Here is a 15,178-nt window from a genome sequence, read left to right on the forward strand (position 1 = left end):
CAGTGAACAACTTGACCCCCCTCCGTTCTGCTATCCAAATGGGCGCTCCTTTGGAAATGAAATTTTAGGACGAGTTAGCCAAACGGACAGCTTTTACATGTTTAAAAAAAAAAAAAAAAAAAAAAAAAGAGGCACGTGGGCTATTCCCCCTTCTCTGTGTGCACAAGTCAACAGGGTGAGTCCCCCGCTCTGCTACAACGGTGGGGTGCGCAGACGGAACGGCACTCGGGGACAACTCCCAGCGCCAGTTGTGTGGCACCCTTGGGAAGCGGTTAATCCAAAGGGATCGGGGAGGACCATCCCTATGTGTGGTATGCACCCCGGCGTGGGAGCATTTTTTTTTTTTTTTTTCCGCGTGAAAGCCGCTGCAACGCAATCGAGGGCACGCCTGTGCGCGCACACACACGAGGCAGTTACAACTTGGGGAGCAGAATTTTTTGGAGGCCAAGTCGTTTGGGCGTGGGGAACACCAAAGAAGAGCCGTTCAGATAAGCGGTTTGTTCCCCGCGGGGAAGCGGCCAGGTCCAGCAAAAAAATAAAATAAAAAAAAATAAAATAAAAAATAAATAAACGCGCAGGGTAGCATTAAAAAGGGATAAAAACGAGAAGGCTAAACGGGTGTGCCGCGACAGACGCGCGCACTCAGCGCAGGACACCCCTCATATGATCTTCACTCTGCTTTCCATCAGCTTCTGCTTCTTCTCGCGGGCGATCCGCTTGGCCCGCTCGAGGGGCGTCTCCTCAACGGGGGCGGTACCCGCCGCAGCGGCGCTTCCTGCCGCATCCCCTGCTGCTCCCCCCGCCTTCCCCTCGGGGGCCACGTTCACTTGGAAGAAGTCCTCCGCGTCGTACACGTCGTACACGTCGCCCGCGAAGGAGTCCCCGGGTGCGCCCTGCCCGGATTTCGCCGCGTCTCCGTGGGGGGAACTTCCCACTCCACTCGCTCCGCCTGCTTCGTGCGCCTCATTTGCTTCCTCCACCCCTTCTGCTTCCTGCGCCCTAACGACGGAAAACTCGTCCGCCCCAAACTCCGTGTTGTAAAAACTTTTAAAATTGAAGATGTTAATGTTTTCGCCCATCTGGTGCGTCTTAAACAGCTGGTCGCAAGCAGAGTAGGTGCTTTTGTATTTATAAATTAAGTAGGCGCGGTAGTGCTCATACACCTCCTTCTTCTGGCTGAGGCTTTGCACCTTGGAGAGCACATCATGCAGATTGTATTTCCGCCGAACCGTTTTGTATATATCTGTTAGGTCAGTTTTGTTCTCCCCCATAAGCAACACATTATTAACGGGGAAATACAGCTTGGACATGACTTCATTTATTAATTGCATAAAAAGATTGAAACTTGTTTTTAAGTTTTTCCTACGATGCTGTTTTATCTTGTGGACCATTCGGGTGTACTTGTCCGTCAGCTTGGCTAGCTCCAGATTTATTTTTTCCTTTTCAATAACAAAGTTGGTGTCTCTCCCCGCCTGCTCCAAGTTGCTCCGTTGATTGGGCTGCTCGCGATTAAACTCCCCGCGATGGGGATCTCCCATATTATTATGGTCTGCTCCCCCATTATGGTCTGCTCCCCCATTATGGTCAGACAAATCCGCGCCATCCTTCTCCCCGCCGTACAAGTGACACAACTCCTCGTCCTTCGTATAACTGCAACAGTTTCCCTTAACATACACCTCAACTAGCTTCTTCTTCATTACCAGCAGGGAATTCTTCCTTTTTATAATTGGGACGGAGGTATTCCTCCCGATGTGTTCAATTTTGCTGTTTTTAAAAAAATCTGACTGGTCAGGTAAAATTAAGTACTTTTTGAGCACTTTATTTTCGAACAGCTTTGCAATAACGACAGCTTTGTAGTCACTCGTCACACACTGTAGGATCTTCCGAATGGCTGCTGTGTAGTGCTTTTCGTTGTAGTCAATTTTTCTTTTCTTTTTCTTTAAATTTAGGTACATGTATATGTCCCACAGTTCGTCATTTTCCGGGAGTATTTGCTTTATTTTGTTTTTTTCCTCCCGCACGTACTTCTGCAGCTCGTCTTCTTCCTCGCCCATTGCATCGTCACTGCCGCCTTCTTCCCCGCCGCTGCTGCTCTGATTATCACCTCCGTGCGAGTCGTTCCACTCGCCTGTGTAGCTGTTCCGCTTCTCTCTCTTCCGCTTCTTCCTAATGTAGCTAGTAATTTTATTCAACGCTACGTCGTTAAAAATGTTTTTCAGCTGAAACGTGATGCTTTTTTTCCGCTTCTTCTTTTCCTCCTCTTCATTGCGCTCTCCCTCAACGGGGTCCTCCGCCGCGTCTCCCATGTAGTCCTCTGCCGCGTCTCCCATGTAGTCCTCTGCCGCGCCCCCATTTAAGTCATCTCCCTCGCCGTTCTTCGCCCCATCCTGGGTGTACACCTCATCATCGTCGCTGAAGTTTAGGCTCATTTGGCTGGCTTCTCTGGGGAAGGCACACACGGCACCCCGTTTTGCCGACTCTTCCAAGGGGGGAAATACGCAAAGTGGGGGGAAATCCGTAACGTGGAGAAATAACACCGCAAAGGGGAGAAAAAACACCGCAACGGTTGGCCAAAAAAGTGTAAACAGCCAAGGTGACACAGAAACGAAGTGACAATTTTGAGAAAAAAAAAAAAAATAAATAAAATATATGAACAGGCAAGGTAAAAGGGCAGAAAAAATAAGGCCAATTAGGTAAAAAAAAAAAAAAAAATATGCACAGGGAAGGTAAATTCCGTGCCAAATAATGTGAAAAAAAAAGCGAACAAGACATCCGCAGAGGTATACACATTGCTGCTTCGCCTTTAGAGAGAGGTAATAACCCGTCAAGGCACGTTAATTATCAAATGGGAGATACCACCGATTGTTCTTTTTTTTTTTTTCTCCAAAAAGGGATACACACTGCACATTCGCTGAGTGAACGTCGCCTCTAACGTTCCACAGCTAGCTGGCATGACGCCGCTTCAGTTTTGCAAAAAGGGGGATACGTAAATCCGCATGTGTGCACGTTATACTAATGCATGGCACCCCCTTCACGGCTGATGGGGAGCACGACCAACAAGAGAGGTTTGTAATCGCAAATTAGAAGCTTTCATCTTTTATTCTTTTCGCCACCTTCTTCGCCAGCATTGGTAAAAAAAAAACGTTTGGGAGGAGAACAAAAAAAAAAAAATCGGGGGTGGGGAAGTGAGCTAGCCAAAGGTTCAACAAATGGGGTATGCCCACGGGGGTGAAGGAAAAAAAATAAATAAATATATAAATAAATAAATAAATAAATAAATATATAAATAAATAAATAAATAAATAAATAAATAAATAAATAAATAAATAAATAAATAAATAAATAAATAAATAAATAAAAAGGGACAACACGCACATGCGGGTCCCCGTTCGCACCCCCCAGGGGTTCCGCGAATTAGAAAAGGGAGTCTCTCCCCACAAATGTGCAAGTGGTGAGTGGGGAAGCGGGTGGGTGTGTAAACATGTGCGCTTCTCCATGTGCGCTTCTGCACTTGCGCTCACGCTTGTGCATGTGCACCGCCGCGCCGCGACAACCTACGCGCGCGTCAGGAAGTACATGTCGATTCTGTTCGACAAAACGTTCAGCAGGAAGAGCGCCAGCGAAAAGGAGGAAATGTAAATGCCGGCGAAGGACAAATTGCTGAGGTAGTAGTAGGCGGAGTGCGCGATGTAAATGTAGAAGAGCGAGTGGATGGGAGAAATGACATCGAGGAGGTACCTGTACCTGTGCAGGTGGAGCAGGAGCTCGTAGAATTTGTTGTTGCCCAGGTAGAGCCTCTTGAGGAAGCTATACTGGTTGAGGAGGCTGACGTAGAAGTCGGTTTTCTGGTCGTCCTTGAGCGCCCTGATGATTTCGTCTCGGTTGAAGAACTGCTCGTCCGTCCACTTCTTGAGGAAGGCCCAGTTGTTCTGGCACACGAGGCGCGTGTAGATGAGGAGCAGCTGCGCGAGCACCACGCCCCCGAGGATTTTGCCTGCGGTGGTGAAGCGGTGGTGAAGCGGTGAAGCGGCGGGAAGGCGGTACGGGCGCATCGAACAGCGCTAACTACGCTAACGCCGCTAACCGCGCTAACTACGCTAACGCCGCTAACCGCGCTAACTAGGCTAACGCCGCTAATAACGCTAACTACGATAGCCGCGGAGACCTACTTCTGCGCGAGCCGAGCAAGTGGAAGCTGCCCCAGTTGGCCTGCACGAGGAAGTAGGGGTAGACGGACAGGAAGGAAAAAAAAAGCACGTGCACCAAGTTGTTCAGCAGGGACAGCTTGCGAGAAAAAAAGCTGTAGGAATTCAAAACGAAGAACAACCGCAACACAAAAAATTTGTAAAAGAAAAAAGCTAAGGTAGACAGCGTGTGCATCTTCACAAGTCGGTCCGTCTTCACATTGCGGAACTCTCCAATGAAAGCATATTTCTTTTTAAAAAGGCTATAAATTAAATCGCTCTTAAAATAGAGGAGCGTAAACAGGATGAATAGAACGTTCACCGCATTGTAATTAACCAGTTTTGGTAGGGAGCTCGATTTGCTCAGGAAGGGTAGGCTCAGATAGCAATGGTGTAGAGAGCTGATGATGTGGCTACTCCCAAGGTAGTCGTAGCAAACGTTATAGCCTCGTTTTAACTTATGAAAGACTACCCCTGAGTCCCCCTTCAACTTATTATACACATGTACGTAGTAACTTCTGGCAAAGTCAAATTTGGTCTTCACCAGATCCCTCGTCCTCTTCCTTAAGCTTTCCAAATCCTCTTTGTCAATCCGCAAGGAGTACCTGTTCAGCACGTTCTTCAGCCTCTTCAGCTTCCTCAGCTTTTCTCCTATCGTCTCGTTGTAGTTGAAATCTTTTTTTTTTAAAATTTCATTTTTTACATTCTTATCTATGTTGTGGAAGTTTATGTTCGTGTAGGTTAGTTTTCCTCTCCTTCCTCTTCCCCTTCTCCTCCCCTCAGTGAGGATATGCTTTGGGTGCGCCCTCGGAATCATCTCTCCGCTCCCGCCCCTCACGTCGGGCGTCCTCAGGCTGCAGGCCACTGCGAGAAGGGCGGCCCTGAGGAGCAACGTGACTGCTTTCATCGTTTCCTAGGGGGTGGCAAAGGGGTTAGCGGAGGGGAGTTAGTTGGCGGCGTGGTTTGCGGAGGAGTTAGTTGGCGGCGTGGTTTGCGGAGGAGCTAGTTGGCGGCGCGGTTTGCGGAGCAGTGACTACCCCCTGGGCCTACCTCTCCTCCGGGCAAGTCTCATCATAACAAGGCACTAAAGCTGGGCTGCGAAAACCTGCGGAGGAGGCTACAGTCGCCTTCTCACCGATTGGAAAAGGAAAAAAAAATTTTAAACCACTTTCGGGAAGCCACACACTTCTGCCTTTGCCCACATTTCATGGTTAGCCGCTTTAGCGCAGCGCCTTCCCCCAAAGGGAGAAGAAAAAAATACGTCGCAGAGGACACGTACGTCACAGAGGGTGTACGCGTGGGGGGTTGTTTCCTTCGCCTTCCTCTTTTTCGTCCTCCTCTTTTTCGTCTTCCTCTTTTTCGTCTTCCTCTTTTTCGTCCTCCTCGTTTTCTCCTTCTTCGCTTTTTCCCTCCTCTTTTTTCTCTTCTCCGTGGTGCGGCGCGGCGAGGCACGCCTATCTGCGTCGCCCCTCTGGTGTGTGCTGGTCCCAGCCGGTCTTTTCCCTGCCACCCGGTTGGTCGCTCACTAGTAGGTTCACTCCAGCGCTCACTCGAACGCTCACTCCTACACTCTTTCCTACGCTCACCTTTGCTCTCCCGCCCGATGCTCCCTTTTATAGCCCCAACGTAAAGTCGCTACTCTCACAACGCAGCTGCATGTGCAGGGATATGCCCGGGGGGGCGAGAAAAAAAAAAAAAAAAAAAAAAATGGAAGAGAAGAGAAATACCCCCTTTTGCGCCTCCCCAATAGCTGCTCAGCAGGGAGCTACAGGTCCTCCTGCCCAGCAGCCACACAAATGCGGGTGGCTCTCTCCTGATTGTTTCGCCACCCGTGCGTCATCGTTTTGCTTCCTCACAGCTTCGTCCTGCGTCACTAGGCTTGGCGCGGCTACTCGTGGTTTCTCGCAACGTGGAGTAACTTCTCATCACCCATCGTTACTTTTCTTCTTTTTCTTTTTCTTTTTCTTCCTTTTTTTCTTCTTTTTCTTTTTTTTTTTTTTTTTTTTTTTTCAATCTGAACGAAGGGGACCGCCTCAGTGTAGTGGCGACAATGGCTCACAACTTCCAGCGGGAGAGCGAGTCGCCACCTGCACGCAAGCACATGGCGGAGTGGGTGCGGAATGGGTGCGGCCCGGGTTCGTCCTCCAGTCCTCCGCCATTCTTCCGCTAATCAGTACAGAAGCGCTGATGATTGGCACACTAAGGTTGGTGCCCCTTCCACATGTGCACGGGCGAAGCTGCCTTCGGTTCGAGCCGCCAGCCTTTTGACTCCAACCCCACGAGAGATGCGCCCAGCTTAGGGCGCACCGGCCAAGCGGTCCTTCGCAACGTGTTAGGAGAGAACACCCCGTGTGAGCTACCGCACAGTGTACATATGCATTATGTGTTATATGCATTATATGCTTATATATGCTTATATGTGCTTATATATGCTTATATGTGCTTATATTTTTTTTCCTTTCTTTTCTTTCCTTTTTTTTCTCTTTTTCCTCTCTGCCCCCCTAGTCGCAATTCCACAGGAGGCTTGCTTCGCATGAGGCCCTGGCGCCTACAGTTCTTTTAACTCTTCTAAGTTTGGGAAGTCCGTTTGGGAAGCCCCTCGGAAGCCCCTTCCTTTTTTTCACCTCCATTTAGTGTAGCTTTCCCCTTTTCACGCCAGCGGTCGGCCTGTGCATCGCGCCATGTGCTTGCCCTCTTCACCGGAGAGAGCCACAAGGGAAAACCGCCCAGAAGTGCCGCTCATAGGAAACGCCCAGAAGAACCAGCCAGAAGAACCGCTCTGCGGAAAGGCCCCTCTTTCCCTCCACCCTGGGGCGCGACGCGGTGTGGCATGGCCGGCAGCGCGAGCAACGTGCACGTAGCGCCAAGCGGGCAAAATGACTTGCAAGGTTTTTCTTTTGGCCCTCGCGGTGGTCTTCCTCCACTGCGTTCGAGATGTGGCGTCCTACCTCCCCGGGATGAACCCAACGGTGGGGAGCGGCGCAGGGGAGAGTCACGGGCGTGGCGCTGGGAAGCGTGACGGCCCCCCTGCGTGGTGCACGCCCATTCGCACACCCCCCTGCCACATCGGACCGCCCTTCCTAATCTTCTAACTCTCCCCCTCCCCACTTCTTCCCCACGGCAGACCTACAAACGGGGCGACAAAGTGACGATCAGCGTGAAGAACCTCTCCAGCCGGCGCGCGGTGACGAGCCTGGACTACTTCACCTTCCCGCTCTGCTCCGCGGACAGCGCAGGCACGGCGGGCGACGAGGCGCCCAACATCTTCAAAATCCTCTCGGGGGACACCCTCCACCCCACCTCCATTCAAACGACCTTCCTCAACGACACCAAGTGTGCCTTCTACTGTAGAGTCTACGTAGACGACCAGGCCTACGATAAGTACAAGCACCTCATCCTCTATAACTATAACATGGTGTATTCCGTGGACAATTTAAATATCTTTCGCCAGGACCCCCGGCGCAAGGGCTTCTACTACACGGGCATCCCCGTCGGCTACATTCAGGATGTGCGTAGGAGCGGCGGAGCGGTGTAGCGGCGTATAGCGGCGTAGCGTGACGTTCCACGGCGTTGAGCACCGAACCGTGACGTGCCGCGGCGCGCTCAGTTGGATGCCTTGGCCATGGGGCGCACCCCCCACCGCTCCGTTGATTCTTCTCTTCTTCACCGCCCCTCCTTCACCTCACCGCAGAAGAACTACCTGCTGTACACGTACTTCCAAATCACCATCCTGCACAACAACAGCGGGGGCCAGTCGGACCAGAACTACATCGTGGGCTTCGAGGTGGAGCCCAAGAGGTGGGCCCAGTGGAGTGGCGAAGTGAAGCGGCAGAGCGCTTAGCGGCTGCGTGAAAATGCTGCCGATGCTTTCCCCTCTTAAAACCGCGTATAACCGCCTACCACCGCGTATAACCGCCTACCACCGCGTATAAGCGCGTATAACCTCTTCCCCCCCTACCACCGCTTCCCCCCTCCACCGCTCAACCTTAGCGTGAACTTCGAGCTGGAGGAGCGGTGCGAGCGGAACGAGGCGCCCATGCAGATGCAGAAGAACCAGTACGTGACCTTCAAGTACGACGTGACGTACGTGCGAAGCGACAAGTCCTTCCAGCACAGGTCGGAGCACTACTACAGGAATCTAAACGACCAGAGCATGATACACTGGTTTTCTATTGTTAACAGCATTATCCTCTTCATCCTGCTCTGCTTCTTCATAAGCTCCATCCTCATCAAGGCCCTTCACAAAGACATTAGCAAGTACAACCGACTGAACACTAATATATTTGAAACGGACGATATAGATGACCGGGGATGGAAGTTGGTGCATGGGGATGTCTTTAGGAAGCCCGTGAACTCTACTTTCTTTTCTGCCTTTGTGGGGGTGGGTATACAGCTGATATTTATGATTGTGGTGTGCGCTTTGATATTCCTTATTGGGGTATATAAGTACAAGCACAGGTACAGGTACATCCAAGTAATGTTTTTCATTTGGACCTTCATAAGCAGCATTTCTGGCTACTCCTCCTCTAGACTGTATAAGCTTTTTAAGAGCAAACATGTGAAGCTGACTCTCTTTAGGACCTCTCTTATCTACCCGGTTATTTTGTTTCTTATTTTTTTCCTCATCAATTTGGTTCTTCATTATGAGCAGTCGAACACGGCGATCTCCTTCTCCTCCCTAACGTTCGTTTGCGTCCTGTGGTTTGGCATATCCGTGCCGCTCACGTGCTTGGGCTCCTACATTGGCAACAAGAAGAGCCCCCTGGAGCTCCCCGTGCGCGTCAACAACATCCCGAGGCACATCCCGAAGCAGCCCCTCCTCAACTCCTTCTGCGTCTCCTCCCTCCTCGTGGGCCTCATCCTCTTCGCGTATGATCCATGCGTGCGGGAGTGTGCACGTGCGCACCGCTACATTGCTACATCGCCTTATCACCTTACCGCCTTACCCCCCTACCGCCTTGCTGCAGGTCCATGTACACGGAGCTGTTCTTCCTGTTCACCTCCCTCTGGAAGAGCAACGTGTACTACCTCTTCGGTAAGCCACGCAAGTGCCTCACCTCAGCGGTTCGTTTGCATCGTATTTTTCATCGCATTTTTCACCTCATTTTTCATCGCATTTTTCTCATTTTCCTCCCTCCCCCCGCAGGGTTCCTCTTTTTGGTGATTTTCCTGCTCGGGCTGCTGAGCGCCCAGCTGTCCATCGCCCTGACGTACTACTCCCTCTCCTGGTAAGTGGGAATGCGACGTGGGGCCGCTCAGTCCCGCAGCGTAGCCCCCCCGATGACGCAGCCGGGTGGTATGACTGCCCCGTTCACCTCCCCACTCACTCACTACCCCGTTCACCTCCCCACTCACTCACTACCCCTTTCACCTCCTCACTCACTCACTACCCCTTTACCCCTTTCTCCTCCTCCACCGCAGCGAGGACTACAACTGGTGGTGGAAGTCCTTCGTGGCCCCCGGGTCCTCCGGCCTCTTCTTCTTCCTGTATTCAATTTATTACTTTTTTGTGAAGCTCAATATCAGCAGCTTTGCCGAGACGTTCATTTATTTCGCCTATTCGTTCATCATGTCCTATACGTGCTTCATCTACACGGGCACGGCTGGCTTCCTCGCCTCCTTCGTCTTCCTCAGGAAGATTTACTCCTCCATAAAGATCGACTGACGGGGGGGAGCAGCTCACCGGTGGGGTAGCCACCTGACAGACGGATTCGTAAGCGCTCCCGAGTGCGCCGTCCGCATGATTTACTTCGTTTTACTACGCTTTACTACGCTTTATTGTTTTCTTTCTTTTTTTTTTCGTGCACCTCCCTGCTGCCGGCGCGCAGCGCAAAGAGCCACTAATTAGCAACCAATTAGCAACCACACCCACGTGCGAAGCGCGTTTAGCGGCGTGTATAGCGACTCGCCGCTTTGCTCGCCGCTAAACACGCTTGCCCCTGGCAACCCGCCTGGACGGACGCCTTCTTAATTCAACTTCGCTGCACGCCGTATGCACTAGTTTGTTAACTCTACTTCGCTTATTTTTTTATTTTTTTTTTTTTTTTTTTTTCCTTACACTTCTCCCCCCCAACGACGTTTTAATTAATGGAGTACCTACCCACGTGAGAGCATGGCACGGCCGCCCCCACTCCACCTACTTCTTTCCCCAGGGGGCGACCCCTCCGAAGGAAACTCAAAATTGTTATGCGATTCGAACAGAAGGGGGAGGAAGTCTCACATGTGAAGCTGCCTCAGCATGTAGTGGAAAAGGTTATGAAAAATGGTTGTGCAGAACGGTTGTGCGAAACGGTTGTGCAGAACGGTTGTGCAGAACGGTTGTGCGAAACGGTTGTGCAGAACGGTTGTGCAAAATAGCTATGGGGGGTCACTTCACCAGGGGGAACAAAAAAACCACCTTGCAAATGATCTACCCCCTTTAAAAATGACAAAAAAAAAAAAAAAAAAAAAAGACACATGGAATGGAGAAGCACACCCAATTGGTGACCACTGCGCAGGGGTGAAATGGCCTCGTCCGCGCGGGGGGACGCCATCGAATGTAGATGCGCACACAGTTGGGCGGTTTGCAAACTCGCCTTTGCGGGAGGGCCCCTACGCCTTCTTCGTGCTCGACTTGGGCGCCTTAAAGGGCAATTTTTTGGCCTTCACACCGGTTTGAGGCCTTTTAAGATGGGCCTTCTTCCCCTTAACACCGCTTCGCTTCCCCTTTGAACTGCTTTGCCTCCCCTTAACACCGCTTCGCTTCCCCTTAACACCGCTGGGCCTCCCCCTGGCCGCCCCAAAGGGGAAGTCCTCCAGGTAGGCCGGCACCTCCGTGCCGCTGCTCTTGACGAACCGGACGATGTCCCTCATGTGCCGAACGTCCTGTTGCATAAAAAAGGTGATGGCCTTTCCGCCCTCCGCATCCGAGCGGCACGCCCGACCCACCCTGTGGATGTAGCTGTACTTATCATAACAAACGTCGTAGTTTATTACCGTCTCGATGCCATGGACGTCGATGCCTCTGCTCAAGACGTCCGTGCATACAAGGTACCACACGTGTCCCTCCTGCAGGTTCTTAAAGACCTGCCTCCTTTCCTCTTTACTTCTTTCGGAGGTAAGCAGAGCGACGTGCGCTGCCTTCTCCCCACCACCCACAGAGTCACGCAAAGTGCTGTGCACCTTCTTGGCCTTCTCCACGCCGTTCACGAATACCAGCACGGGGATATGTAGCCCTCCACCCACAACCAAGTTTCGCAAAACTAGGGATTTTTCCTCTTCACTGTTCAGATAAATCAGCTCCTGCTTCACATTCTTATTAACACAATTGATGCTTCTTCCAAAGTATACCAGTGCATATGTGGGGCACAGGGTACTGATGAAGGAGCGGGTGCTACCTGGAAGCGTCGCCGTGGTGAATACCTTCTGCATCTTCATCCTCTGAATAGCTAGTAGAAGCCTCTTGATATGTTTTAAAAAATTTACCTCAAATAATTTGTCTACCTCATCAAACACGACGAGCATGCATCTGCGTAGGGTCACTTTTTTTATTTCAATTAGGTGAATCAATACTAACGGTGTGCAGATGCACACATCTATGGGTTCTTCCTTTCCCACTTGGTCTTCCCTCGTCAGATGTAGAACCGCAAACTGAGGAAACGATTCAAACAGGACCGATGCGTGCTCGTGAATTTGGCTCGCCAGTTCGTTCGTCGGCACAACGATTAGGCTTCGGACGGGGGTGCGCCTTTTTTTCTCCTCCGGGGAAGGGGTAGCCACGGATTCCTTCTTCGGCTTCTCCCCCTCCTTCTGCCGCTCCCCCTCCTGCCGCTCCCCCTCCTGCGGCTTCTCCCCCTCCTGCTGCTTCTCCCCCTCATGCCGCTCCCCCCCCGCTGCACAAATCAGCCTCACCAACAGGGGAACCAAAAAGGCGCAGGTCTTCCCGCTTCCCGTCTGCGAAATGCAGATGGTGTTCCACCCCCTCAAAATCGTGGGGATGCATATCTTCTGAATGTTCGTGGGGCTTGTAAATCCAAAGGTGCCCTTGATGGTGTTAATAATCTTTTGGTAGTCACTCCTCGGAAGGGTGGTCCCCTCCCCTAACGATGCGGCAGGTACGCCCCTCCCCCTGACCCCCTCTCCACGTGGCTCCCTCGAAAGGTCCTCGAAGAAACGAATGGGCACCACGCTCCCGCTAGAATTCACAAACTCGACGTTTATTTTGTTGCTCTTCATGTAGCTCCCCACCAAATTGGGGTCCTCACAAAAATGGGGGAAGCTCACCGACTCGGCTGTCCTCTCACCCGGTTGCCGCTTCTCACCCGGCTGCCCCTCTTCCGTCTGCCTCCTCTCACCCTTCACCCGTGCTATGTTTATAATATTTTTCAGCGGCTTGAGGTTCTCCCTCTTCAGACTCATCAAGTCCTCATTCCTCAGGCACCGCGTGAGGTTCAGCCCGTAGGTTAGCTGCTTGGCTACCTCCATGTTGGGCCGTATCACTTAGGGGGGGAGGCCAGCCGCGTCGCCAAGCGGAAGCGCAAACGGAAAAGAAAAAAGGAAGGCGTAAAAAGGAAAAGTTAAAGCGAAAAAGTTGGCGCAAATAAATTGCAGCTCAAAACTGCAACTGTAAATTTAAAAACTGTATTTTTTTTATTTTATTTTTTTTTTTTTTTTTTATTTTTTTTTTTTTGTCGCTCGGTTTGCCCTTCTCTGCAACGCGCCGTGGCGCCCCCGCGTATGCCGCGCCTGCCATTCGACGGGGAAACTTTCGCCCCCTCCCGATATGTTCCCTACATGGGACCTTTTTAAGTCTTCTTTACAGTTCATTCAAAGGGGGAATTTTTTTTGAGCGAAAATAGGGGCACGCTTTTGTGTAGGTCACTTTTATATTTTTTTTTTTTTTTCTTTTTCCCCCCCGTGAGTTGCTCCTGTGCTCCTCTTTTTTTTTTTTTAAATCATTGCATGCGTTTTTTGTACTTACGCTCAAGTGTTCCCTCGGTGGGGCAGCGACGGGGGGGGGCGATCCCTTTCTTCGCTTTTCACTCGGAGGAATACTCCCCAGGGGGCCAAGAAATTTCACCCTCAAAGGTGAGTTAAAGCGGAGCTAATTTTAAACGGAAGGTAATTTTAAACGGAAGGTAATTTTAAACGAAAGGTAAATTTAAATGCAAGCTAAATTTAAAAACATTTAAACACACTTAAACGCATTTAAACGCACTTAAACGTATTTAAACGCACTTAAACACACTTAAACGCATTTAAACGTATTTAAACGCACTTAAACACACTTAAACGCATTTAAACGCAAACTTAAGGCAAGGTGCTTGTCGAAGGAGTGGCCAGTCACGCCGCGTTGCTCTCACCCTTTCCGTGTAGGCCGCGGCAAGGCGATCCCCATTTTTGCGAGAACGTCAATTTTCCCCTCGTTTTCCCCGCGCACCTTGCGAAAGGATTCTGCTACGACCCCTTCATTTGCGCCACGGAGTAAGCGCTTTCTCTTTCGCTTTCTCCTTCTTCTCTTTCCCTTTTTTTCCACAACGAGTGAGCCACTCCTGTGTAGCCTCCTAAACGAACGCTCCAAAAGGGCCTTCACATCATCAGGGGAAACGCTCAACAGGGCGAGAACGCCGCCTACGCAGGACATCCTTTTGGGGGCGACTCCATGTGATCTGAGCACTTCCCATTTGGAGGTTCCGTTGTTCAAATCGGGGCAAGCGGGCAAGTAGTCGCCTCGTCGATTCGTCGATTCGTTTCTTCTTCGCTTCGTCGATTCGTCTCATCCCCCCCTCTCCACTTCCCAGTCGAACGAGCTACCCGTTTGCCTTCCCACTGCCGCTTCCCCCCACTGTGCCGCTTAACCCCCCGCGCGAATGGCCAACTACGCCGAAAAGCTCGCCGCGTGGACGGCCATCTGCCTGACCGACCACACCCTCCTGGGCGAAAACGACACGGAGGAAGACGTGCGGGCGCTGTGCCAAGAGGCAGTCAAGACGTGCCCCTTCGCAGCAGCCGTTTGCGTCCACCCCCATTTTGTAAAATTCATAAACGAACAGATTAAAAAGGAAATCGTGCCCTTCAAACCAAAAGTCGCCTGCGTGGTAAACTTCCCAGAGGGAACAGACCCGGTGGAAAAAGTGCTAGAAGATACCCGCAAGGCAATTGCGGATGGGGCTGACGAAATAGATTTGGTGATTAACTACAGCAAAATTGTGGAAGACCCAGAGGCAGGAATTGCAGAAGCTACTCATCTAACGAAGAGCGTTAAAGAGCTCTTAAAGGAGAAGGTCCTCAAGGTGATAATAGAAGTGGGGGCCCTAAAATCGGAAGACCTAATCCTCCAAACGACGCTAGCTGTGCTGAAGGGAAATGCCGATTTTGTGAAAACGTCCACGGGGAAGTTAGAAGTCAATGCGACGCCAGATTCAGTCAAAACGATAATAAAGGCGATGAAGCAGTACGTGGAGGAGCATCCGCAGAAAAAAGACAAATTTGGGCTGAAAGTTTCGGGAGGCATAAAGGACCTGAGCATGGCTTGCCTGTACATTTTGCTCGCGAGGGGCATCTTCAGCGCCCTGGCTTGCCACCCGAACAACTTCCGCATCGGCTCGTCTTCCCTCGTCCCCCAGCTCCGGAAGGTCATTCAGAGCTGCCCCCCCAGTTAGGGAGCGCCACAAAAGAGGGCAAGCACTGCCCGGTTGGCACTTATTCACGCAGTTGTGCGTGTAGGCATTGATGTATTTATTTATTTATTTTTTTTTTTTTTTATTTTTTTTTTTTTTTTCCCCCCTCTGACCTCGAACGGTCAGGCGAAATGAGCAGCACGCAGGGCACGCGGCTGTGTCTCCCCTCTTTTTTTCCGCTCACTCGCATGCGAATGCAGACGATTTTGCACACTTGCACATGATAATCCTCTCAAGGGGAATGCAGGTAGGCGGCAAACGGGGGCGGAACTCACCCACAAAGAGTCGCAAGGGGAAGTTGCCTTTTTCCTCCCCCGCATTTAGACCCCAAATGAA

General features: G+C 51.1%; 5 protein-coding genes across 5 annotated transcripts, besides 11 other annotated features; 2 read left to right on the forward strand and 3 right to left on the reverse strand.

Annotated features, from left to right (window-relative positions):
- The first annotated feature begins 113 nt into the window (after nt 1-113).
- Nucleotides 114-138: a microsatellite.
- A 404-nt stretch (nt 139-542) lies between these two features.
- Nucleotides 543-581: a microsatellite.
- Nucleotides 582-659: 78 nt separating this feature from the next.
- On the reverse strand, nt 660-2,429 carry PVX_001925 (hypothetical protein, conserved; the record flags this gene model as incomplete). Its single annotated transcript, XM_001612695.1, has 1 exon — nt 660-2,429. The coding sequence occupies one exon, from the start codon at nt 2,427-2,429 to the stop codon at nt 660-662; it is 1,770 nt and encodes a 589-aa protein (XP_001612745.1).
- An 817-nt stretch (nt 2,430-3,246) lies between these two features.
- Nucleotides 3,247-3,369: a microsatellite.
- A 115-nt stretch (nt 3,370-3,484) lies between these two features.
- On the reverse strand, nt 3,485-5,091 carry PVX_001930 (hypothetical protein, conserved; the record flags this gene model as incomplete). The annotated part of the gene is made up of 2 exons (XM_001612696.1): nt 3,485-3,994; nt 4,170-5,091. The coding sequence occupies 2 exons, from the start codon at nt 5,089-5,091 to the stop codon at nt 3,555-3,557; spliced, it is 1,362 nt and encodes a 453-aa protein (XP_001612746.1). The 3' UTR covers nt 3,485-3,554.
- A 788-nt stretch (nt 5,092-5,879) lies between these two features.
- Nucleotides 5,880-5,902: a microsatellite.
- Nucleotides 5,903-6,133: 231 nt separating this feature from the next.
- Nucleotides 6,134-6,204: a microsatellite.
- A 438-nt stretch (nt 6,205-6,642) lies between these two features.
- Nucleotides 6,643-6,681: a microsatellite.
- A 379-nt stretch (nt 6,682-7,060) lies between these two features.
- Nucleotides 7,061-9,849, forward strand: PVX_001935 (hypothetical protein, conserved; the record flags this gene model as incomplete). Its single annotated transcript, XM_001612697.1, has 7 exons — nt 7,061-7,153; nt 7,309-7,692; nt 7,876-7,982; nt 8,175-9,053; nt 9,152-9,219; nt 9,331-9,412; nt 9,606-9,849. 7 exons carry the CDS (start codon nt 7,061-7,063, stop codon nt 9,847-9,849), a joined length of 1,857 nt encoding a protein of 618 aa, XP_001612747.1.
- Nucleotides 9,506-9,582: a microsatellite.
- Nucleotides 9,850-10,217: 368 nt separating the features above from the next.
- Nucleotides 10,218-10,246: a microsatellite.
- A 377-nt stretch (nt 10,247-10,623) lies between these two features.
- Nucleotides 10,624-10,645: a microsatellite.
- A 130-nt stretch (nt 10,646-10,775) lies between these two features.
- On the reverse strand, nt 10,776-12,647 carry PVX_001940 (ATP-dependent RNA helicase, putative; the record flags this gene model as incomplete). Its single annotated transcript, XM_001612698.1, has 1 exon — nt 10,776-12,647. The coding sequence occupies one exon, from the start codon at nt 12,645-12,647 to the stop codon at nt 10,776-10,778; it is 1,872 nt and encodes a 623-aa protein (XP_001612748.1).
- A 169-nt stretch (nt 12,648-12,816) lies between these two features.
- Nucleotides 12,817-12,862: a microsatellite.
- Nucleotides 12,863-14,032: 1,170 nt separating this feature from the next.
- PVX_001945 (deoxyribose-phosphate aldolase, putative) lies at nt 14,033-14,824 on the forward strand (the record flags this gene model as incomplete). Its single annotated transcript, XM_001612699.1, has 1 exon — nt 14,033-14,824. The coding sequence occupies one exon, from the start codon at nt 14,033-14,035 to the stop codon at nt 14,822-14,824; it is 792 nt and encodes a 263-aa protein (XP_001612749.1).
- Nucleotides 14,825-14,909: 85 nt separating this feature from the next.
- Nucleotides 14,910-14,953: a microsatellite.
- The last annotated feature ends 225 nt before the right edge of the window (nt 14,954-15,178 follow it).

This window comes from Plasmodium vivax, chromosome 6 (assembly GCF_000002415.2).
Source record: "Plasmodium vivax chromosome 6, whole genome shotgun sequence".
Lineage (NCBI taxonomy): Eukaryota > Apicomplexa > Aconoidasida > Haemosporida > Plasmodiidae > Plasmodium > Plasmodium vivax.